Raw genomic sequence first — 26,315 nt, 5'->3', positions numbered from 1 at the left:
TTCTGTCCGTGGGAAACGCCTGGGGCAGCATCTCAAAGTATATCTCAACCTGGTTGAGAAACCCTCTGCATTGGACTGGATTGCCCCCAAATCGCTGGGGAAGCGGAGCGGAACCAGACATACCTCTTATAGAAGTAATACTTGAGGCGGGTGCTTGCACAGAGACTGGAGCAGCAGCAGCGATGGCCTCCAACACGGGTTGTACCGGAGCAGCCACAGTGGGAGATTCCAGGTGAGCTGCGCAACTCAGGAGCATTTGTAATGCCATGGAAAACTGATCCATGCGGAGATTCTGCTCATCCAATCTGGAAAAAATATTACCAACAAGTGGATTGACTGCATCTTCTGAATTCATGGCCTTCGCCTACTGTGAGAAACCAGGAATCAGACTGAGAAAGAAGTGCGGTTAAATCACACTTGATTACTCCGTTTACCTTTTTCTATTATTACTAAACATAGTCAAAACATAGCCAGAGTTCAGGAACTGGAACAGATAGTCAGACAAGCCAAAACATCAGGGAGCAAGAGAACAGCGTAGTAGAACAGCAAGCAGGATCTGGAGCCAGAAGGAATGTCAGCCAAGCAAGTTTTTAACAGGAACACAGGAGAGCGTCTCTAGAGATGTGACCAAGGCGAAGGCAGAGATCATCTGGCTTAAGTAGGCAGGACCGACGAGCAGGATCATCAACAGGTGAGTCACTGTGGAGAGATAGGAACTGGCAATTAGCCAACAGCTGAGCATCCAGCTCAGAGAAGGTAGGCCTGGACCCAGCCCTGACAGGCTGCCTTTGTTTCATCTCCTGTACTGGCACATCCAGATCCTACGTTACCCTTTATTCTTGAGGTTGATGCATCTGAAACTGGAGTAGGCGCTCTCCTGTCTCAACGTCCTACCTCTGAGAGCACTATGCATCCTTGTGGCTACTTTTCCAAGAAAGTGTCTCCTGCGGAATGCAATTACAAGATTGAAGACAGAGAACTGTTAGCTATCATTTTGGCTCCTAAAGAATGGAGGCATCTCTTTGAGGGTACCACTTTACTGGTTCTCATTTTGATGGACCATAAGAATCTCACATTCTTGTCTGAGGCAAAACGCTTATCTCCCAGAAGGGCTCGTTGGGGTCTTTTTCTGTCAAGCTTCAATTAGATAGTCTCACTCTTACCCGGTACTGAGAATGTAAGGGCTGATGCATTGTCACAACAGTGTTCCTCCTCCTCCAAGATGGAGTCGGTTCCTACTCCTGTGATACCTCCCGATCGCATTCTAGCCATGATTCGCACTAATCTCACTTCACCTTTGGGTGAGAGAATTCTTCTTGCTTTGTCCCCGAGAATCTCTGCACTACTTTGCGCCAGACATACCATTCTCCCAAGGCAGCTGGTCACCCAGGGAAGAATCAACTTATCTGGTCTATTTTCCTTTTTATCTTTTATCTCAATTTGGGGTGATGGCCTAATCATTCCCTAAATATACTTTTAATCCAAGTAAAAGAGATGATGGAAATGCTCATGACAACTAATGCCGCGTACACACGAGCGGACTTTACAGCAGACTTTGTCCGGTGGACGGGATTTCGTCGGACAATTCAATCGTGTGTGGGCTCCAGCGGACTTTGTTTTCTCAAAAGTTGGATGGACTTAGATTTGAAACATGTTTTAAATCTATCCGTCGAACTCGAGTCCGGTCAAAAAGTCAGCTCGTCTCTATGCTAGTTCGACGGACAAAAAGCCACTCTAGGGCAGCTATTGGCTACTGGCTATGAACTTCCTTGTTTTAGTCCGGTCGTACGTCATCACGTACGAATTCGACGGACTTTGGTGGACTGTGTGTAGGCAAGTCTGTTCATTCAGAAAGTCTGTCATAAAGTCCGTTGAAAAGTCCCCTGGGCAAAGTCTGCCGTAAAGTCCGCTCGTGTGTACGCGGCATAAGAGTGCTGACACCAAAGCACTGGGGGTTTAATTTCACTTTAACCCCTCCCCGCCTTCACTATAGCTGAAATACGGCTACAGCGTGGGCTTAAAATGCTGGGAGGGTGTCCATAGATGTCCTCCTGTGATCACGCTGCTCACGCAGGTGACGCGCTCTGTGATTATAGAGTCTTTCTGACTCGGCTGATCACAGAACAGGGTAAAGGGCCAATCTCAGTGGCACTTTACCACTTGATCAGCCGTCAGTCAATGACATCTGATCACAGAAGTAAACAGAATCTGGTTATGGGCTTTTTTTCGCCTCACAATCAGCAAGAGGAGAAAAGAAGAAAGCCAGCAACCGGCTTCTGTTACAGGAACATCGGTCCTGATGTGTGCTCCTAATCAGTACCAACCGGTGCCACCTATCAGTGCCCACCAGTGCTGCTAATCAGTACCCACCAGTGCCACTTATCAGTGTCCATCAGTGCTGCCAATCAGTGCCCATCAGTGCCTCATCATCAGTGTTACCTATCAGTGCAGCCTCATAAGCGCACATCAGTGAAGGAGAAAAATTTTGTGTTTGCCAAATTTTATAACAAACTATGATTTGTTTTTTCAAAATGTAGTCTTAATTTTTGTTTCTTTAGCAAAAAAAATGAAAATCCTAGTGGTGATTAAATACCACCAAAATAAAGCTCTATTTGTGTAGAAAAAAAATAATACAAATTTTGTTTGGGTATAGTGTTGCATGACCGCGCAACTGTCATTCAAAATGCGACAGCGATGAAAGCTGAAAATTGGTTTGGTCAGGAAGGGGGTAAAAGTGGCCAGTAAGCAAGAGGCTAAACATGTGTTCCAGTGGGGTAGATTGCATTTAGTATCAGTATAGTTAATCTGAAAAAAGCAGTACTCGGTCACATTGGAACTATACGATAAGCCATAAGTGCCACATATCCCTTCAAAGGCACATAAAACGAGATTACCAAGAAGCTATGAAAAATAAAGTTTTCAATTTAGGTTGTCCCTACAAATGACAAGAAAATAATGTAAGGACAAAAGAAACAAATGAAAGAAAGAGGGGGGGGGGGGTGTAGAATCTCTATGAAGAGTTCAAAGACTATGCAGCGTATTATGGATTTTAAAAATTCTCCTCGGTGAAACCACTTAAAACTTCACCAGGATTTTCAATCTCAAGCCCACATGATTACATTGTAGTGATGATCTCACACTCTATCCCTATTCAACACTTTTGTTTAGTGTCAGAGCTTTCCCACTCTTTTATGCCTACCACACATTCCTATTAGTTGATCATTATTGTATAGGTTGCCTCATTGGGTTGTATTGTAGGAGTTGAAATGGGGCAGGGAAAGCTACTTCACTGCCAGATAGTGTTAAAGCTTTGCCAATTCAGAACGTATCATCTCAGTCGGGCAAAGAGAGCTTCTGCTTTCGTTTTTTAAATGTCCTGTATAGTTAATGCTGAAATGTTATTATAACAAAATTCTCCTATTCCCTATTTAGATCAGCTATGGAGCACCATATGCTGCACTGACCAGCAGACAGCTTTATCCATCCTTCTTCCATACCCTGCCCAGTGATCACATTCAGTTTCTGGCAGTTGTTAAGCTACTCAAACACTTTGGCTGGACATGGATCGGTGTCATCGCGTCCGATGATGATTATGGAGATAGTCAGACTCAGGAGTTGATGTTGAGTGCTGCCAGCCATGATATCTGCATTGAGTTTATTATTAAAATACCAACTAATCTAGATGACAGAAATTTTTATGAGAAAGCAAAGATTTTAAACAATTCATCCTCGCAGGTTGTTGTACTTTGTGGGAAATCTTCATATTTCATTATGTACTTTATAGAAGTGGAATGCAAAGCTCAGAGTAAGACATTTATTATGCCAGTAACATGGACTTTTCACAGGTATTTTCAATCACATAAAATACCATACCACGGAAGCCTATTTTTTACACCACCTAAAAAAAGTATACCACGTTTAAAGGAACACATGGAAAATGTTACCACTGCGGATTGTACTAAAGACTTTTTACTAGAACGTATTTTAACAGACTACTACCATTGTTTAACATCAGATTCAGATTTCAATAGACAATATGAAGAAAACTTTAACGTTAAACTTCATAAATGCAATGCTACTCCTGACCTTGGGAAATACATTTTAAATTTTGGAACTACATATCATGTGTATAAAGCGGTCTATGCCTTGGCACATTCTTTGCACAATATAGATTTCTATTTGTCCAGAAATGCCAGAGGCACCTTCATGAAAAAACAGAAGCTTATGAAAGAGGTAATTTGTTTATTACAGTCTTGTACACACAACTACTGCTATGTACAGTATCTCACAAAAGTGAGTACACCCCTCACATTTTTGTAAATATTTTATTCTATCTTTCCATGTGACAACACTGAAGAAATGACACTTTGCCACAATGTAAAGTAGTGAGTGTACAGCTTGAAAAACAGTGTAAATTTGCTGTCCCCTTAAAATAACTCAACACACAGTCATTAATGTCTAAACCGCTGGCAACATAAGTGAGTACCCCCCTAAGTGAAAATGTCCAAATTGGGCCCAAATTGTCAATATTGTCATTATTTTCCAGCACTGCCTTAACCCTCTTGGACATGGAGTTCACCAGAGCTTCACAGGTTGCCACTGGAGTCCTCTTCCACTCCTCCATGACGACATCATGGAGCTGGTGGATGTTAGAGACCTTGCGCTCCTCCAACTTCCGTTTGAGGAAGCCCCACGGATGCTCAATAGGGTTTAGGTCTAGAGACATGCTTGGCCAGTCTATCACCTTTACCCTCAGCTTCTTTAGCAAGGCAGTGGTCATCTTGGAGGTGTGTTTGGGGTCGTTATCACGTTGGAATACTGCCCTGCAGCCCAGTCTCTGAAGGGAGGGGATCATGCTCTGCTTCAGTATGTAACAGTACATGTTGGCAAGGTTCCCTCAATGAAGTGTAGCTCCCCAGTGCCAGTGTTCTGTCGGATAGTGCCCACTATCGAGAAGTGCCCGGGATGTATTGCATTGTATTTTTGGGCTAAAAATAAAGCCTGTAAAGCGCCTGAAAAATGTCTCCCCTGCAGGCTCAGTGTGAAAGCCCAAGGGCTTTCACACTGATGCGATGCGCTGGCAGGATGTTAAAAAAAAACTTCTGCAAGCAGCATCTTTGGAGCAGTGAAAGAGCGGTGTACACACCGCTCCTAAACCGCCCGTGCCCATTGAAATGAATCAGTTGCGCTTTGCAGGTTGTCTTAACCCTTTTTCGGCCGCTTGCGGGGGTTAAAAGGGCAGAAAACCTCAGAAAAAACGACAGTAAAGTGCCGCTAAAAATAGCGGCACTTTACCGCCAACCTCGGAGACGCCCCAGTGTGAAAGAAGCCCTAACAGCCATTCAAACCCCTTTGTGTCAACTTGTGTGCATGTTATCAGGCCAAAATCACCAGGGTATGTAAACTTTTGATCAGGGTCATTTGAGTAGTTTCTGTTGCCAAATGATTTAAAAAGAGTAAACACAGCTGATTGTAAATAAATGGCTTCAGCCAAACACTAACCGTGAGTGAAAGAAAAGTTTTTGTATTATCATTCATATTCGCTGAAAAATGGCCAAGAAATCATAAATTCTGCTGGGGTATGTAAACTTATGAGCACAACTGTATATATACACACAGTATATTGCATCTTGCCATTCCCTAGATCTGGTGGCTGCAGAAAAAGTGCTTGATCCCAAACAATAACAGATTTTTTTTTCTCACACTCACTTTCTCTTTATTGTGTTGTACACACAACTACTGCTATGTATCTTTTCTTTTTTTCTAATTTTTACCACAAAATTTGGTTAATTTACTTAAAGGATATCTAAATCCAAAAATAGAAAACCCCTAAAAATGCAATATACAATCATAAAATATAAAATATATATTGCAACTTGCTTTTCCTTAGATCTAGTGGCTGCTGAAGAAATAATTGATCCCAAACAATAATAGCAGATTTCTTTCTTAGCTCTGATGTTCACTGAATCCATCCCACCCCTAATATACTGTATATCTGAGCAAACGTCTCTGGACATCTAATCATCACATTGATATGAACGTGTTGGACATCTCATTCCAAAACCAAGGCCATAAAATCAGGCACATAACCATGCAATCTCCAGTGGAAAACATTACCATTCAAAGACATTTTAAACAATTGTACATATATGCTTCCAACCTTATGGAAACTGTTATTTATATATATTTTTTTGTTTCAGCTTAATTGTGGTAAAGCAGGCTCCAAAAAATGCCATAAAGACATGGTTTGATGAGTTTGGTGTGAAGGACCACAAGCGTCCTGCACAGAGCCCTGACTTCAGACCTAATGAATGCCTTTGAGATAAGTCAAGACACTGATTGTGAACCAGGTCTTCTCATCCAACATCAGGATCTGAACTCTTTTGGATGGATGGGTACAAATTCCCACAGACTCTTTGTAAAGTTTTATGGAAAGCTTACCCAGATGAGAGGAGGTTGTCATTGTTGAAACGGGGTGGGGAATTCTATATTAATGTCCATGGTTTTCAAATGGGATGTCCAACAAAATGCATTGATAAAGGTGGGCTGCACCCCATCAATATTTCAGAAGCAAAATAAATTGCTTAGCTGAGCACTTTACTCCTTTCAAGACCTGTATGCTTCAGCTACAGCAACATTGTCTGTATATCACCTATACAAAAAGCACACAGGCCCCTTATAAGGGTAGGCACCCCATCTGTGTATGTGTGTTATATACTAGAGGAGAGGGGTTCCTTCAGCATTAAAAGTTGTGCCTACAGGCTCTAGTAATGCATATACACTATATTGCCAAAAGTATTGGTACACCTGCCTTTTCACGCACATGAACTTTACTTCCAATCTTTTTTTTTGAAAAATGATCAAGCAAACAAAGAAAAATAAAATTATCTGATTGACAGTATTACAACATAGCAAGGAAAAGTGTGGAAAGTGACATTAAAGAACATTAGTAAATGACCAAACTGCCAAAGATAATTAGTGACAATAATCCAGTTACCAGCTGCAGTGAAAAACTTGCTGTGCAAATATACTTGTGAAAAATAAATACACCATGCTAAGTAGTATGTTAACAAAATCAAAAATAATAAAAATCAATTCAAACAGATTGCATAATAGTTCTTCAATCACATTAGTGAATATCCCAATAAGTAATAAACGGTGAGCGTGTTGGGGAATACTATATCTGTGCTGCTTGGTGCTCAGACAAGGTACCCCCACATGGATGTAACCCCCCCCCCCCCATTATGGACCAACTACCGCTAGTATGGTCAAATAGGCGTGTGGGGAGACCCCTGGAGATATCCTAGTGCTGACGATTCCTGAAGTGGATAAGCCCCATGCAAGTAGATATGAAGAAAAGGACCTCATTGCGCAGAAAATGTATTATAAAACATTAAAACAACATATTTACACTCACATGAAGGGGTGCCGAAACCCTGGCACCCGGTGTGAATAGCAGGTGATTTTTAGGAGAAATCGGCCCACATGATGGTACACCGCTGGCCGCAGTTCTGCTCGATTCGAAGTAGATTCGGGCGGAAGTGTGTCGCGATGACGCGATCAAGCCTTGATGCGTTTTATAGTGCCTGGGGGGTTCCCTTAGTCCACCTGTAAAGTGGCACATCTGTACCATGTATAAAAGCTGATGCAGCAATAATTGCATTTATAAAGCCCAAAAAATTACATTTTCCCTGCAAGCTTTCTATATTTTGGAAGCGATGGCTTGGGGAGCCAGTCTGTATAATGAGGCCACAATGTAGTGCACGGGGAACAAGATTAGAGATTTTTTTTTTATAAATTCTGGTGTCTCTACCACAAACTTTGGATTTCTACTTCTGTAACGGGTGCAGAAAATTTGTTCTTTGGGTGTCGGTGGCGCCTTCACACCGTAACCCTATAGAGGTACTCTTGATGAAAGCAAGAATAGGCCTTGCTGTCAAAAATTGCAATGATATGCACCTCAAATAGGTGTGGAAAAATTGGTCTTTGGGTGTTAATTGTGAAACCTACACCAAAAACATTCTTCCAGATGAAATCAACACCCACAACACTAGGCTGCCTAGAAGTCCTGCAGAGATTCCACAAAAAACACTTAATGTGCGACATTGGCATCAGGGGCTTCAGAGCTGCTGGTAATCCAGGACTGATTTATTTTGATAAAAGTCAGACGGTCAACTGAGTCTGTGGACAGACGCGTTCTATGATCAGTAACAAAACCTCCAGCAGCATTGAATGCCCGTTCGGAAAGCACGCTGGATGCAGGGCAGCCCAGCAGCTCAATAGCATACTGGGCAAGTTGTGGCTAGCGGTCTATTCTCATGACCCAGTAACCCAGTGGATCTCTGTTTTCACTGCTAGATAATCGTCCACCATGTGATGCTGACAGCCCTGAGTGGCGAGGACTAAAACAATTTAGAAATGCATCACTTAGGCGGCCGCCTTTAACACCGCTCCTCTCTTGACCAATAGAAGCCTCAAAACTATGTTTTCCATGACACTGTAACTTACCAGAGATGGGAAAAGCATTCCATAAACTTCTCTTTAAGGTGTCCTCAAGAGATTTTGTCTTCTGCACTCTCTGTGGGGATGGGATGAGTTCTGAGACTTTCCCCTCATAACGGTGGTCAAGGAGGGTTGCCAATCAATAGTGATCTTTCTCCTTTACGGCACGTATTCTTGGGTCCTTTTACAGGCTTTGAAGCATGAAGGAGCTCACGCACTGCAAATTCGCGAGGCCTAAGAAGCAGACTCCTTGGGGTCACTGAGGATTAGAGTATCTGGAACTGCCTCCTCCCAGCCACGTACTACTCCCAAGGGTTCTGTGGATGGAAAGCCATCTCTTACTGTTTGTATGTCTTCCTCTGCTTTAATGCTATGAAACTGCCAGAATCCTCCTCCTCCTCTCTCTTCTTGTGTGTTCTGTGGCATAGGATCAATGGTGTCTGCATAAAGTGGGCCTTGAGAGGAAATTAAGTCCTCCTCTTTCTCCCGCTGCTCTGCCCCGAGTGCCCTGTCCATAATGCCATGTGGAGTCTGCTCCAGCAGGAGCACAACAGGGATTGTGTCACTGATGCATGCATTGTCACAGCTCACCATCTTTGTGGCCTCCTCAAATGGTGACAGTACTGTGCATGCATCCTTTATGAGCAGCCATTGGCGTGGAGAAAAAAAACGAGCTGGTCAGAGCCTGTCACTGTGCCATACTCACACGGGTACTCATTGGCGGCCCTCTACTGCATGTGCAGCTGCTGCAGCATTGCCAAAGTCGAGTTCCACCTGGTGGGTAGGGATGAGCCAAACACCCCCCTTTTCAGTTCGTACCAGAACTTGCGAACAGGCAAAAAATTTGCTTGAACACGCAAACACCGTTAAAGTCTATAGGACACGAACATAAATAATCAAAAGTGCTCATTTTAAAGGCTTATATGCAAGTTATTGTCATAAAAAGTGTTTGGGGACCTGGGTCCTGCCCCAGGGGACATGGATCAATGCAAAAAAAAGTTTTAAAAACGTCCGTTTTTTCGGGAGCAGTGATTTTAATAATGCTTAAAGTGAAATAATAAAAGTGCAATATTCCTTTAAATTTCGTACCTGGGGGGTGTCTATAGTATGCCTGTAAAGGGGCGCATGTTTCCCGTGTTTTGAACAGTCTGACAGCAAAATGACATTTCAAAGGAAAAAAAGTCATTTAAAACTACTTGCGGCTATTAATGAATTGCCGAACCGACAATACACATAAAAGTTCATTGATAAAAAACGGCATGGGAATTCCCCACAGGGGAACCCTGAACCAAAATTTTTAAAAAAATGATGTGGGGGGTCCCCCTAAATTCCATACCAGGCCCTTCAGGTCTGGTATGGATATTAAGGGGAACCCCGGCCAAATTTTTTTTTAAAAAATGGCGTGGGGTCCCCCTCAAAATCTATACCAGACCCTTCAGGTCTGGTATGGATTTTAAGGGGAACCCCGCGCCAAAATTAAAAAAAAAATTGGCGTGGGGTCCCCCCAAAAATCCATACCAGACCCTTATCCGAGCACGCAACCTGGCAGGCTGCAGGAAAAGGGGACTTGACGGGGACTTCCCTGTGGCATTCCCCGTGCGTCAGAGGGGGGCGGGGTCACCGGGTGGCCCTGCCCTCCATTATTTAAGAACCGTCAGAAGAGGAGAAGCGTTACACAGTGGGAGCCTCCCTCCATGCCATCATGGATGCGGAGCAGCCCGGAGAAGAAGATGAAGAGAAGAAGATGCCGCGGAGGAGATGCCGGACGAGAACACCGCTCTCTCGCCCCCCCCTTTTCCTGCGGCCTGCCAGGTTGTGTGCTCGGATAAGCGTCTGGTATGGATTTTTGGGGGAACCCCACGCCAATTTTTTTTTTTTCATTTTGGTATGGGGTTCCCCTTAAAATCCATACCAGACCTGAAGGGTCTGGTATAGATTTTGAGGGGGACCCTACGCCATTTTTTTTTAAAATTTTGGCCGGGGTTCCCCTTAATATCCATACAAGACCTGAAGGGCCTGGTATGGAATTTAGGGGGACCCGCCACATCATTTTTTTTTTTAATTTTGGTTCGGGGTTCCCCTGTGGGGAATTCCCATGCCGTTTTTATCAATGAACTTGTATGTGTATTGTCGGACCAGCAATTCATTAATAGCCGCGAGTAGTTTTAAATGACTTTTTTTCCTTTGAAATGTCATTTTGCTGTCAGATTGTTCTAAACACGGAAAACATGCGCCCCTTTACAGGCATACTATAGACACCCCCCAGGTAGGAAATTTAAAGGAATATTACACTTTTATTGTTTCACTTTAAGCATTATTAAAATCAGTGCTCCAGAAAAAACGGCCGTTTTTAAAACTTTTTTTTGCATTGATCCATGTCCCCTGGGGCAGGACCCAGGTTCCTAAACACTTTTAATGACAATACCATGCATATAAGCCTTTAAAATTAGCACTTTTGATTTCTCCCATAGACTTTTAAAGGGTGTTCTGCGGCTTACGAATTTGCCGCGAACACCCCAAATTGTTCACTGTTCAGCGAACTGGCGAACAGCCGATGTTTGAGTCGAACATGAGTTTGACTTGAACTCGAAGCCCATCCCTACTGGTGGGCATGTCATAAATCAGGCGGTTTATGGGCAGGTGGAATTCCCGCTAAATGTCAGCTAACTGACTGACTTTCCCTGTCTAAGGGCGGACAGGAAGTTTGTGCCATTATCACACACCACCATTCCTGGCTTCAGCTGGCGTGAAGTGAACCACCTCTGGGCCTGTCCCTGCAGAGCTGCTAAAATCTCTGCTCAGGTGTGGTTCCTGTCCCCTAGACACACCAGCTGAAGCACTGCATGGCACCTTTTAGCCTGACTCATTGAATAGCCCTTTGAATGTTTAGAGGGTATTTGAGGTTCATAGGACAATTCAGCAGAGGAGGGCATAGAGGAGGAAGAGGGGGTAGAGCTGACGAATCTGGCATCATCACCAGCTGTATGGAAACAAGGGGGCACAACAAGCTTTGGCAAGCTTGAATTTAGATGCTAGGCATGTGGGTGGCAGGGACTGTATTTTTTTTTTCCGCTACAGCAAATGGTGCAGAGAAATGTGCCTGCTATAGTCTACAGCTGGTGGTGTGCTGCTGGCTGATGTGCTGTAAGAACCTGGGACACCCTGTGCTATACCATTATCCCTGTCTGTGGAGGCTGCTGAGAGGTCATGAGGCATAGCAGGGACAGACTGAGATAAGTAAGGAGGAGGGACAGATTTGTGCCCCTTTTGTGTGGCTTTTAGGCGCTCTTGCCAATGGGTTGAGTGGTGGGAGGTGGTGTCAAACATGTGATACCCAAATGGTTGGTGTTTTTGCCACGCTTGATGCGCTTGAGACAAAGTTTGCAAATAGCAACAGTGCGATCGGCTGCACATGTACTAAAAAAGGCACAGACAGATGAGCTGTGGGAAGTGGGCCAGGAGATAAAAGCTCCACAATGTGATGGATTAGGATGGCTGCTCTCTACCTTTCCATGATGGCTGCCTCATTGGGGCTGTACCTCACCCTCACTTTCCTCCTCTGCTCTATCTGGCACCCAAATCGAGTCAGTGACCTCATAATCATCATCATCTCCTCCATCCTCATTACCACTGGAGACAACTTGGCAATATGCTGCGGCACGGGGAACATGAGTGCCAATTTGTGTACCAGTGATCTCCCCTCTCTGTAGGCTCATGTTTCTGCCTTCCTCAACCTCAGATTCAGAACCAACATCTGAATCGAATAATGGCTGTGCATCGTCAAGGAGAAAGTGGCTGACACCGTGTTCAATTAACTCCGCTGACTCCTCCATGCCTGATGCTATGGCAGGAATAGCTGTGGACAAGGATGCAGGTTTTGCTACTCTGGCAGCTGCAGGGGACTGTGCACTAGTCTCTGCCTAGGTAATGGAGGATGAGGAGGATGAGGACCGTTTAGTAAGCCAGTCCACCACCTCCTCTGCATGTTGTGGCAGGATAGGACGGGCAACATCACTAAACAGAGGGAATGATGCTCTGCCTGAGTACTGGCCACGTCGACCTTTGCCTGTGGACACATACGCTGCTGGCCCACTTACAGTGCTATGGGAACATCTGCCTTTCCTTGCTGTCCTCCCAGACATGATGGGGGGAGTGGGGGTGCTTATTAACAAAATGTAATAAAGATTTGTAAATGTGTACGTGGATGCACTTTAATCAATGGAAAGTGGTGTTTGGTGCACTTTAATTTAAGTATTCACAACACAGACACACTCCACAGATACACTATAGTATTGCAGTAACACACAGAAATATACAGCGTTAAACTCGAAGTAACGCACAAAACTATATGTGTTAAACTCGCACTAACGCAATGAAATATACAGTGTTAAACTTGCAGTAAAGCACATAACTATATGGCATTAAACTTGCAGTAACACAATGAAATATATGGCGTTAAACTTGCAGTAACGCAATGAAATATATGGCATTAAACTTGCAGTAATGCAATGAAATAAATATATGGCATTAAACTTGCAGTAATGCAATGAAATATATGGCGTTAAACCTGCAGTAACGCACAGAACTATATGGCATTAAATTAGCAGTAACACAGTTAAATATATGGCGTTAAACTTGCAGTAACACAATGAAATATATGGCATTAAACTTGCAGTAACGCAATGAAATATATGGCGTTAAACTTGCAGTAATGCAATGAAATAAATATATGGCATTAAACTTACAGTAACGCAATGAAATATACAGCATTAGTCTTGCAGTAATGCACAGAACTATATGGCGTTAGACGCAATCGTCTAATGCCGCGTACACACGGTCGGACTTTCTATCCTACTTGGTCCGGCACACTTTCCGACGGACTTTGTCCGCCAGGTGCGCCGGACTTTAAAACGGACGGACTTGCCCACACACGACCGGACTTTCCGGCGGGCTAAGTCCGCCCGTCTTTCCGACGGACTTTCGCCGGAGTTACGGCGGACTTTCAGAATGAACGGACTTGCCCACACACGGACAAGTCCGTTCATTTTGAACGTGACTCAGGTGTGACGGGACTAGAAAAGGAAGTCAATCTTGCCGCTTTTATCGGCGAGATTGACACCTTGCGAGCCCCGTCGCGGGGCATACCAGGCCCTTAGGTCTGGTATGGATTATAAAGGGAACCCCCTACGCCGAAAAAACAGCGTGGGGTCCCCCCTAAAATCCATACCAGACCCCGATCCGAGCACGCAGCCTGGCCGGTCAGGAAAGGGGGTGGGGACGAGCGAGCGCCCCCCCCCCTCCTGAACCGTACCAGGCCGCATGCCCTCAACATGGGGGGTGGGTGCTTTGGGGGAGGGGGGCGCCCTGCGGGGCCCCCCACCCCAAAGCACCTTGTTGATGAGGACAAGGGCCTCTTCCCGACAACCCTGGCCGTAACCCATAACCCAGTGACCACGCCCCCTAAAACGTCACAGTCCCAGCATGCCCAGGGACTGTGACATCAAAAGGGGTGGGGTCTCCGCCTATATAAGTCACAACGCAGCCCTCGGAGAGCAGTCCAGCCGGAGAGAGCGTCGTGTCAACATCTGGAGAAGAGAAGAGAAGAAGCCCAGAAGCCCAGAAGCCCAGGAGTCCGGACCTCTGCTGGCAAGAGAGCTACCTGAAGACAGCAGAGGAGCCGGCCGAAGAACTGGAACACCGGGAGAAGAACCAACCGGACGCCGGGAGAAGATGAAGCGGAGGGACCCCCGAAGCCGGAGGAAGATCCCCCCCCGGAGCTGTTTAATAAACTATTTTAAAAACCTGTGTAGTGTGTTTTATTACTTACACTTTTTCCCTAGGTGAATGGGTAGGGGTACCATGTACCCCATACTCATTCACATAGGGTGGGGGGCCGGGATCTGGGGGCCCCCTTATTAAAGGGGCTCCCAGATTCCGATAAGCCCCCGCCCGCAGACCCCGACAACCAACGGCCAGGGTTGTCGGGAAGAGGCCCTTCTTCTCATCAACATGGGGACAAGGTGCTTTGGGGTGGGGGGCCCCGCAGGGCGCCCCCCTCCCCCAAAGCACCCACCCCCCATGTTGAGGGCATGCGGCCTGGTACGGTTCAGGAGGGGGGGCGCTCGCTCGTCCCCACCCCCTTTCCTGACCGGCCAGGCTGCGTGCTCGGATCGGGGTCTGGTATGGATTTTAGGGGGGACCCCACGCCGTTTTTTCGGCGTAGGGGGTTCCCTTTATAATCCATACCAGACCTAAGGGCCTGGTATGCCCCGCGCTCGCCGCAATAGGAAAATGTGTTTTTCCTATTGCAGCGAGCGCGAGATGCAATACCCTGCCCTCGTGTCGTATCTGGTCCGTCGGACCAGCATACACACGAGCGGGCTTTCCGTCGGACCAGCACACACACGAGCGGACTTTCCGCCCGAAACTGAGTCCGGCGGAAAGATTTAAAACTTTCTTCAAATCTAGGTCCGGCGGGCTTTTGGGAAAAAGTCCGCCGGAAAAGTCCGCCGGCGCCTACACACGGGCGGATTGTCCGGCACACTCTGGTCCGCCGGACTAAGTATGCCGGAAAGTCCGACCGTGTGTACGCGGCATAAGGCTCGCCAGTTCCTAAATGTCTTGCAGGACAATTTCATGGGTCAGATGGTAGACCCAACAACTAGAAATAAAGCGTTACTAGATCTACTGATTACCAATAACACAGACCTGATCACGGATGTGTAAATACAGGGCAATTTAGGAAACAGCGATCACAAATCAATTGGCTTCAGTATAAATCACACAAATAGGAAACATAAGGGAAATACAAAGACACTGAATTTCAAAATAACCAACTTCCCTAAACTACAAACCTATAAATTGGGATAAAATCTTAGAAACTGTAAGGAAAATGGCTGCACTTTGGTTCACTGTATACTTTAGATAAGGAGCCTGAACTCTGTGGGTGATATGGGATGTGTAGCTTCCACTGTATCCCTAATACCCTCTTCAATTCTTGAAGTAAATGCTGGGCCTTGGTCAGAGTATATGGTAGCAGGAAGTCCGTATCGACTGATCCAATGATTGATCAGACACCGGGCTGCAATGCCTGCGGTTTCCCCTATAACGGGTATGGCCTCTGGCCAAGTTGAAAATTTGTCCACCATTACACACAAATATTTGAGATTACCTCTCTGTCTGGGCATGTGTGTGAAGTCTATCTGTAAGTCTTGTAACGGGCTTAATGATGGTGGCAAATGTCCATGTTTCCCATGTTGAGGGCCCTGAACATTGTTCTGAGCACAAGTCAGACAAGAGGAGACAAGCTGTTGTACTAAGTCGCGTGCCTTGCGTGTACTGAAACAGTCTTGGTACTTCTTTAAGAGTGGTTTGGGTCCTATGTGTCCTGGACCATGGAGGTAAGACAATAATAGGGGTGCTCCTGCTCTAGGTATGCCTATGATTCCCTCCTTGTTTGTCCATAGACCCGTAGGGTCTCTGGTCAAACCCACTTCGGTCCAGTAGTCCAGGTCATCAGCCGATGCCTGTTTGTGAGTGTACAGCTTGTATAACAGTGTAAATTTGCTGTCCCCTCAAAATAACTCAACACACAGCCATTAATGTCTAAACCGCTGGCAACAAAAGTGAGTACACCCCTCCGTGAAAATGTCCAAATTGGGCCCAAAGTGTCAATATTTTGTGTGGCCACCATTATTTTCCAGCACTGCCTTAACCCTCTTTGACATGAAATTCACCAGAGCTTCACAGGTTGCCACTGGAGTCCTCTTCCACTCCTCCATGACGACATCACAGAGCTGGTGGATGTTAGAGATCTTGCACTCCTCCACCTACTGTTTGAGGATACCCCACAGACGCTCAATAGGGTTTAGGTCTGGAGACATGCTTGGCCAGTCCATCCCCTTTACCCTCAGCTTCTTTAGCAAGGCAGTGGTTGTATTTGAGGTGTGTTTGTGGTCATTATCCTGTTGGAATACTGCCCTGCGGCCCAGTCTCTGAAGGTAGGGGATCATGCTCTGCTTCAGTATGTCACAGTACATGTTGGCATTCATGGTTCCCTCAATGAACTGTAGCTCCCCAGTGCCAGCAGCACTCATGCAGCACCAGGCAATGATACTCCCACCACCATGCTTGACTGTAGGCAAGACACACTTCTCTTTGTACTCCTCAACTAGTTGCCCCCACACACGCTTGACACCATCTGAACCAAATAAGTTTATCTTGGTCTCATCAGACCACAGAACATAGTTCCAGTAATCCATGTCCTTAGTCTGATTGTCTTCAGCAAACTGTTTGCGGGCTTTCTTGTGCATCATCTTTAGAAGAGGCTTCCTTCTGGAACGACAGCCATACAGACCAATTTGATGCAGTGTACGGCGTATGGCCTGAGCACTAATAGGCTGACCCCCCCACATCTTTAACCTCTGCATAAATGCTGGCAGCACTCATACGTTTATTTCCTAAAGACAACCTCTGGATATGACGCTGAGCACGTGCACTCAACTTCTTTGGTCGAGAATGGCGAGGCCTGTTCTGAGTAGAACCTGTCCTGTTAAGCCACTGTATGGTCTTGGCCACCGTGCTGCCACTCAGTTTCAGGGTCTTGGCACACTTCTTATAGCCTAGGCCATCTTTGTGTAGAGCAACAATTCTTTTTTTCAGATCCTCAGACAGCTCTTTGCCATGAGGTGCCATGTTGAACTTCCAGTGACCAGTATGAGAGAATGAGAGCGATAACACCAAATTTAACACACCTGCTACCCATTCACACCTGAGACCCTGTAACATTAACGAGTCACATGACAATACAAAAAACCGGGGAGGGAAAATGGCTAATTTGGCCCAATTTGGACATTTTCACATAGGGGTGTACTCACTTTTGTTGCCAGCGGTTTAGACATTAATGGCTGTGTGTTGAGATATTTTGAGGGGACGGCAAATTTACACTGTTATACAAGCTGTACACTCACTACTTTACATTGTAGCAAAGTGTCATTTCTTCAGTGTTGTCACATGAAAAGATATAATAAAATATTTACAAAAATGTGAGGGGTGTACTCACTTTTGCGAGCTACTGTATGTATATTATATTTTTTTAAATAACATGTGCTTATATATATATATGTATTTGTCTATATTCTATTAAGTATATATGAACGATTAAATATAAATATTGAGATCGTATTAGGTATAGTGTGTGGCGCTCGTGTTGAGGCTACTCCTGTATCTGAATATTAGAGTGTGTAGTGTAAGATAATGGATCCTTTAAGATAAGGAGGAGACGCTACTCTTATATCCAAGTATTTCAATGTGCAATATGAGGTAAATCATTCGTCCTCTCGAGTTTTCAGTGCTTTCCCTGTGCTGCTATTATGTTTGTGTGCACCCAACAATTAGAGCGAGCGACAGGGGAATAGTTAAAGAGCCGTTAGACAATGTAAAGTAGTGAGTGTACAGCTTGTATAACAGTGTAAATTTGCTGTCCCCTCAAAATAACTCAACACACAGCCATTAATGTCTAAACCACTGGCAACAAAAGTGAGTACACCCCTAAGTGAAAATGTCCAAATTGGGACCAAAGTGTCAATATTTTGTGTAGCCACCATTATTTTCCAGGACTGCCTTAACCCTCTTGGGCATGGAGTTCACCAGAGATTCACAGGTTGTCACTAGAGTCCTCTTCCACTCCTCCATGATGACATCACAGAGCTGGTGAATGTTAGAGATGTGCTCCTCCACTTTTTGTTTGAGGATGCCCCACAGATGCTCAATAGGGTTTAGGTCTGGAGACATGCTTGGCCAGTCCATCACCTTTACCCTCAGCTACTTTAGCAAGGCAGTGGTCGTCTTGGAGGTGTGTTTGGGGTCGTTATCATGTTGGAATACTGCCCTGCAGTCCATTTTCCGAAGTAAGGGGATCATGCTCTGCTTCAGTATGTGACAGTACATGTTGGCATTCATGGTTCACTCATGAAGCCCCAGACCATGACACTCACACCACCATGCTTGACTGTAGGCAAGACACACTTGTCTTTGTACTTCTCACCTGGTTGCCGCCACACACGCTTGACACTATCTGAACCAAATACGTTTATCTTAGTCTCATCAAACCACAGGACATGGTTCCAGTAATCCATGTCCTTAGTCTGCTTGTCTTCAGAAAACTGTTCTTCTGGGATGACAGCCATGCACACCAATTTGATGCAGTGCGCGGTGTATGGTCTGAGCACTGACAGGCTGACCCACCACCCCATCAACCTCTGCAGCAATGCTGGCAGCACTCATACGTCTATTTCCCAAAGACAACCTCTGGATATGACTCTTAGCACGAGCACTCAACTTCTTTGGGTGACCATGATGAGGCCTGTTCTGAGTGGAACCTGTCCTGTTAAACAATTGTATGGTCTTGGCCATCGTGCAGCAGCTCAGTTTTAGGGTCTTGGCAATCTTCTTATAGCCTAGGCCATCTTTGTGTAGAGCAACAATTCTTTTTTTCAGATCCTCAGAGAGTTCTTTGCCATTAGGTGCCATGTTGAACTTCCAGTGACCAGTATGAGAGAGTGAAAGCGATAACACCAAATTTAACACACCTGCTCCCCATTCACACCTGAGACGTTGTAACACTAATGAGTCAAATGACACCAGGGATGGAAAATGGCTAATTGGGTCCAATTTGGACATTTTCACTTAGGGGTGTATTTACTTTTGTTGCCAGTGGTTTAGACATTAATGGCTGTGTGTTGAGTTATTTTGAGGGGACAGCAAATTTACACTGTTATACAAGCTGTACACTCACTACTTTACATTGTAGCAAAGTGTCATTTCTTCAGTGTTGTCACATGAAAAGATAGAATAAAATATTTACAAAAATGTAAGGGGTGTACTCACTTTTGTGAGATACTCAGTGGCATATCCAGGTTATGGCACATATGGTAAGTGCCATGGGCGCCATATAAAGGGGGCGCTCATGAGTGCAAAGTTATGTTTGTGCATCAAAAAAAATGGAGCTTTGCTCTCGTTCCCGTCCGAATTGTCAATGGACGGGAGGCGAGCTCCTGTGTTGATCTTCTGTCATGCTGCTGAGTCCCCGCTCCCCCCTCCTCTCTCCAGGCCGCTTAAATTGCCTAAATCTCAGCTCGGGAGGGGGGCGGGGAGGTCCGCTGACAGATCAGCTCGGATGGAGGGGATGGCTCGGCATGGCTTGGGGGGGGGGCTGACAGTTCGACTCAGGTGGAGGGTGGGGCGGTCCGCTGACAGATCGGCTCGGGTAGAGGGTGGTGCAGTCCTCTGACCGATTGGCTCGGGTGGAGGGCGGGGCAGTCCGCTAATTACTCAGCTAGGCTCGGCATGGCTCAGGCAGAGGGTGGGGCGGTCCGCTGACAGCTTGGCATGGTTTGGCTCGGGTTTTGGGGTGGGGCAGGGCAGTCGGCTGACCTCATGCACAACGTTCGGCGATGGAGACATAAAGGTGCCTTTTCCACAAATTTTAAACATACTGCAAGGAGGGGGAGGAGAATATCCATTCCTGCCCAGCCCTGGATTACACCAGAAACCTTAGGTCAGTGCATGCTTCATGCCACAGACAGACTGCCCTGCACTGCTATCTGCTGAAAATAATCTGCAGGGGGTCACTGATGTAAAGGGAAACAGTGATATAAAAATTGTTTTGACAGGGGCGCAGTTTCAGGGCTTGCCATAGGCGCCATTTTCACTAGATATGCCTCTGGAGATACTGTATATATATCTGTGTGTTTACTATAGAACTATATTTTGGTATACAAGTGTTACGTGTGTGTGTACTGGATCCATATATTACAATCGTATATATCACATAATCTGCTATTTTTTCAACTGCTTTGTATGTGGTGTTTTCAAGCTAATTTAAGCCCTAAACGTATCCACTCTAACCCCAAAGCAGGCTGATTGTTGCATGTATTGGAGAAGGAAATAATAATAAATATGTATGTCATTTAAGTTAAAAGATTGAATGGTGGTAGAGACTTGGTATAGTCTTGTTCAATTTCTTTTTTTTTTTTTGTAGTTTTTAAGAAGAGTCCATTTCCAGGATCCCACTGGAGAAGAAGTATATTTTAATGAGAGAGGAGATATGTGCACATTGTATCATATTAACAGTTTTGGATTACATTTAGATTCTGCATTTGTTGTTGTACTTATTGGAAGTTACAATACATCATCTCCTGATGGAGAGGAACTTGTGTTTGATGAATTACCACCAATATGGAAACATGGTGAGGTTTGTGTTTTCACTTGACTACTAATTCCTGCATGTGTTAAGCAGTGCCAATTCCCTTCAACATTCCTATTGACCTATCGCCAATATGGGCTGCATTATTGGGGAAAAAAGGAACGTGCAGGAGGTAGGAAGAGATGGGGCAAGCTTTAATGCTTTGAGAGAGTATTGGAGTTTGCATGTCACCTGCACCCAACTGCAGGATATTTAAAGTGGTTGTAAACTCTCCAACTCACCTTCATCACATTGCAATCACCATTAACTGCTTCAGCCCCAGAAGGATTAACCCCTTCCTGACCAGAGCACTTTTTTTGCGATTCGGCACTGCGACGATTTAACTGACAATTGCGCAGTTGTGCGACGTTGCACCCAAACAAAATTGACGTCCTTTTTTTCCCACATGTAGAGCTTTCTTTTGGTGGTATTTGATCGCCTCTTGCGCTATAAACAAAAAAAGCGACAATTTTGGAAAAAAAGCAATATTTTTTACTTTTTGCTATAATAAATATCCCCCATATATAAGAAAACTAATTTCTTTCTCAGTTTAGGCCAATATGTATTCTTCTACATATTTTTTGGTAAAAAAAACGCAATAAGCGTATATTGATTGGTTTGCGCAAAAGTTATAGCGTCTACAAAATAGGGGATAGTCTTATGGCATTTTTATTATTAATGTCTTTTTATTAGTAATGGCGGCGATCTTCGATTTTTATCCTGACTGCGACATTATGGCAGACACATCGGTCACTTTTGACACTATTTTGGGACCATTGTCATTTATACAGCGATCAGTGCTAGAAAAATGTACTGATTACTGTGTAAATGACATGGGCAGCGAAGGGGTTAAACACTAGCGGGCGATCAAGGGGTTAAGTGTGTCCTAGGGAATGATTATAACTGTCGGGGGGATGGGCTTCCACTCATATGACAGCGATCACTGCTCCCGATGACAGGGAGCAGTGATCTCTGTCATGTCACTAGGCAGAATGCGGAAATGCCTTGTTTACATAGGCACTTCCCCATTCTGCGGCTCCGTGAAATGATCGCTGGGACACCGCTGGCAAGGTCACGCTGTACACGGCAGGCGCGGGCTCGCTAGCCCCGCCAATTAAAGGGGACGTACAGGTATGCCTATTTGCCCACCGCTGCCATTGTGCTGGCGTATATCGGCGTGTGACAGTCAGCAAGTGGTTAAAGAAACTTTAAAAAAACTTGTTTCCAGGGGTAAGGCAATGCCATCTTAAGTATTGTTTTCTGAGTCCACAGTAGAGTGTACTTCCGCCCTTACATGGAGCCCTTCCTGTACTGTTATTCAAGTCGCCTTCTCAATCCAACCTTTCTATGGCAACCCTGCTTCCCTGCTCAAAGCCGTTTTATTTCATAGTATTTACTTGTGCCATTTATCTAGTGTTTGCCTATGTCAGTCTTATCAGCTTCAGCTGATAAGACTGCAGTAATTCAGTCCAATGCCCAGGTTTACACTCCATGTGATATCACATGGTCACATGGCGTGTAGGCGGAAGCTCTGAATGATTCTGCAGTCTCGTGGAATTTGAGTGTTGTGGCGCAGGGAGTCCTGATAATAGACAGACAAGCACACAGAGCGTGCCGTAAATCAGGGGAGATATGGGCATGCTCCAGTGACATCATTCTAAAGAACAAAACGGATTACAACAATACTAAGCAAGTAAGGAGATATCTACAAGCAGTGTTCATTAGGGTTTTTTATGCTGATTTACATGGGATAAAGTCATGGGGGGAGAGTTTACAACCACTTTAAAGTGGTTGTAAAGGCAGAGGGATTTTTATCCTAATGCATTCTATGCATTAAGATAAAAAGCCTTCTGTGTGCAGCAGCCCCCCACCCCCCCCAGCACCCCCTAAAACTTACCTGAGCCCCATTTATATCCAGCAATGTTATAGGATTGTCTCGGTTGCCTGGGACGCCCCTCCTCTTTGGCTGAGACAGCGCCATTGGCTCCAACTGCTGTCAATCAAAATCAGTAAGACAATCAGAGAGAGGGGGCGGGGCCAAACCACAGCCCCCGTGTCTGAATGCATACACTGAGCTGCAGCTCGGCTCGGGTGCCTCCACAGCAAGCTGCTTGCTGTGGGGCCACTCAACAGGAGGGAGGGGTCAGGAGATCCAGCCAGGGACCTGAGAAGAGGAGGATCCAGTCTGCTCTGCACAGACTAGGTAACTATTACATGTTTGTTATTTTAATAGGAAAAAACTGAGCCTTTACAGTCACTTTAAAGCGTAACTTCACTTTTGTTGAGAAAAAAAAATTCCCTCTGGGTGATCTATATACATTGCAGGGGTTTTAACAAACTTTGTTGCAGATTGTTGTTCTGAAGAAATCACTGTTTGTTCCTCTGAGCCCCTGTTCTGAGTGAGTATAATGGGAATGGTTTCATAATTATCAATCAGCTGCAGAGAACTAATGAGGAAAGCTGCTGGGCCTGCATCCCTTTAGACATGTTCCTATTGGGAGTATCTCACCAAAAAGGATATTTTTGTTGCAGGGGTTGCCTTAAATCCAATTTGTATCTTAGGGCAGACTTCTGGGAAAATTGGTGAGCCAATCACACAAGCAGGAAATTATGTTTCTTGGGGGGCGATCTGTACACATTCTGTGTACAGAACATCTCCAGGTAGCCATATTGCATTGCATTTTCTGAAAATTACAGCGGCTGCAGATTGAAAAGGAAAGGTATTTTTTAATAACATTCACTTACATATTACATATAAAATTATATTACTTTTACTTTATTTGCTATTTATTTCCCCCACGAAAGTGAAGTTGCCATTTAACCTCTTCCCACCCATGCTATAGCCGAAAGACGGCTGCAGCGTAGGCCTAAATTGCCGGGAGGGCGTCCATGTACATCCTCCCATGCATGAGCTGCCTGTGCGCCCCCTGTGGGGTGTGGGCGGCACACTCTGTGATCAGCGAGTCTATGAGACTCGTTGATCACAGATCGGAGTAAGGGGCCAATCCCTGCTCCTTACCACGTGATCAGCTGTTAGCCAATGTTTAAACAGAAGCCGCCGATCTTTTTTTTTTTCACTGATAGCGTGAGGAGAAAAAAAATAAGCCGATTACCGGCTTGTGTAAATGGGACATCGATCCTGCACACTCCACACCCACTGCTGCTAAGCAGTGCCCACCAGTGCAACCTATTAATGCCCACCAGTGCCACCTATCAGTGCCCATCAGTGCTGCCAATCAGTGCTTCATCATCAGTGCCACCTATCAGTGCTACCTATCAGTTTCACCTACCAGTGCCTATTAGTGCCCATCAGTGCCACCTATTAGTGCCCTTCAGGGCCACTGTCAGTGCCGATCAATGCCACCTATCAGTTCCTGCTAAGCAGTGCTGCTAAGCAGTGCCCACCAGTGCCAGCTATTAATGCCCACTAGTGCCACCTATCAGTGCCAATCAGTGCTTCATCATCAGTTCCACCTATCAGTGCTACCTATCAGTTTCACCTACCAGTGCCTATTAGTGCCCATCAGTGCCACCTATTAGTGCCCTTCAGGGCCACTGTCAGTGCCGATCAATGCCACCTATCAGTTCCTGCTAAGCAGTGCTGCTAAGCAGTGCCCACCAGTGCCAGCTATTAATGCCCACTAGTGCCACCTATCAGTGCCAATCAGTGCTTCATCATCAGTTCCACCTATCAGTGCTGCCTATCAGTTTCACCTACCAGTGCCTATTAGTGCCCATCAGTGCCACCTATTAGTGCCCTTCAGGGCCACTGTCAGTGTCAATCAATGCCACCTATCAGTTCCTGCTAAGCAGTGCTGCTAAGCAGTGCCCACCAGTGCCAGCTATTAATGCCCACTAGTGCCACCTATCAGTGCCCATCAGTGCTACCAATCAGTGCCTCATCATCAGTGCCACCTATCAGTGCTACCTATCAGTTTCACCTACCAGTGCCTATTAGTGCCCATCATTGCCACCTATTAGTGCCCTTCAGTGCCACTGTCAGTGACAATCAGTGCCACCTATCAGTTCCCATCAGTGCAGCCTATCAGTGCAGCCTCATCAGGGTGCATCAATGAAGGAGAAAAAATACCTGTTTGCAAAATTTTATAACAAACTATGGAAACTGTTTTTTTGTTTTTCTAAATTTTCAGCCTTTTTTGTTTGTTTAGCAAAAAATAAAAACCCCAGTGGTGAATAAATACCACCAAAAGACAGCTTTATTTGTGTGAAAAAAATGATACAAATTTCATTTGGGTACATTATAGCACGACTGCACAATTGTCATTCAAAGAGTGATAGTGCTGAAAATTGGTCTGGGCAGGAAGGGGGTTCAAGTGGCCAGTAAGCAAGTGGATAAGCTTTGACAGAAAAAAATCTTAGAAACGGATTGGTTTCTATGCAGAGATGCACCAGATTTTGCACTCTCCAATTTTTTGTAATTCAACCCCCCATTGGATATACACTATTTGAAAATTCATCAATCCTGATGTACTGATGGTCTATCTCATTTATTGAGGCCTTATATACCCCCCAAAGGCCCCCTTTTTGGAAAGTAGACACCCCAAGATATTTAGTAAGAGGCATGCTGAGTTTATTAAAGTTGTAATCTTTTGTCAAATTGTTTTGAAAAAGAAGAAATTAAATACATTTTTTTTCACAATGTGTTTATATACTGTCACCAGAGCAGCACAGCATCACCATATGACTGATGTAGTGGTGATCAGGGATACTGACTGGTAACAGTATGTAAAACAAAACAAAAAACAAAAAAAACATTGTTTTAATTAAAAAAAAATTAAATGCAGTGCAGTGCAGTGGAGTGCAGTGGTACTATGGTGACAATTTACTACTCTGGAAATGTGTATGAGGATTTTTTTCTAACACAATGATTGCTTATAACAGTGATGATCACTGTTGTAAGCAATCATTTTTGTGAATGGCATCCATTTATGTTGCATTTTGTATAATTGTGATAGCTGTGATTGGACACATGGTACAGGTGCACTGGGATTGGACATGTCTGTACCATGTGATCACTGTGACCAATCATAGAGATCACAATAGTACACAATGAATGGCTATCAATAAAAGTCATTCATTGTGTACATTTGACACGTGACCAATAACAGCAATCCCATGGTACCAAGACTGGCCCGTACAATGTACTCTCATCTGCTATGGCTGGTGGACACAGCAGATAACAAATCACACTGCTATGTGGCCCCTAGGGCATTTGCAAGGTGCGTGACTAAGAGGATATCATATGTTGTCCACCCAGAATCGCAGTGCTCCTGCCCGACCATCTTTTTACTATTGGCCGTGTGGGTAGTTAAATACCTAATCATGTGTTAGGGAAAAAAAATAGGATTGCTTATTGTACATGATTAAACAGCTTGTTGTAGTTGGTCACATTCAAATAGAATTTGTTCTGTAATGATGAAGATTGTAGCTTCTCCAAGCCACTTCTAAAGTTCTAATGAGTTTTAGAAAAATATCCCAACATTTACTGTACATCCACACAGGTGGCACGGATACCTTAGTCCATCCATCATTGTTGACTGTCCAAAAA

The 26,315-nt window shown here is 44.9% G+C and overlaps 1 protein-coding gene across 1 annotated transcript in view; it reads left to right on the top strand.

Moving 5' to 3' along the window:
- LOC141128093 (vomeronasal type-2 receptor 26-like) overlaps positions 1–26,315 on the top strand; it is a 45,497-nt gene that overhangs the window by 5,737 nt on the left and 13,445 nt on the right. The window contains exons 2-3 of the mRNA XM_073615171.1: positions 3,433–3,805; positions 4,016–4,233. Of these exons, the coding sequence (XP_073471272.1) occupies positions 3,433–3,805; positions 4,016–4,233 (591 nt within the window). The remainder of the gene's footprint in view (positions 1–3,432; positions 3,806–4,015; positions 4,234–26,315) is intronic.

The sequence above is a fragment of the Aquarana catesbeiana genome, linkage group LG01 (genome assembly GCF_042186555.1).
Source record: "Aquarana catesbeiana isolate 2022-GZ linkage group LG01, ASM4218655v1, whole genome shotgun sequence".
NCBI lineage: Eukaryota > Metazoa > Chordata > Amphibia > Anura > Ranidae > Aquarana > Aquarana catesbeiana.
The sequence above is the reverse complement of the archived record's forward strand: the minus strand, read 5'-3'. Positions and strand labels throughout refer to the sequence as shown.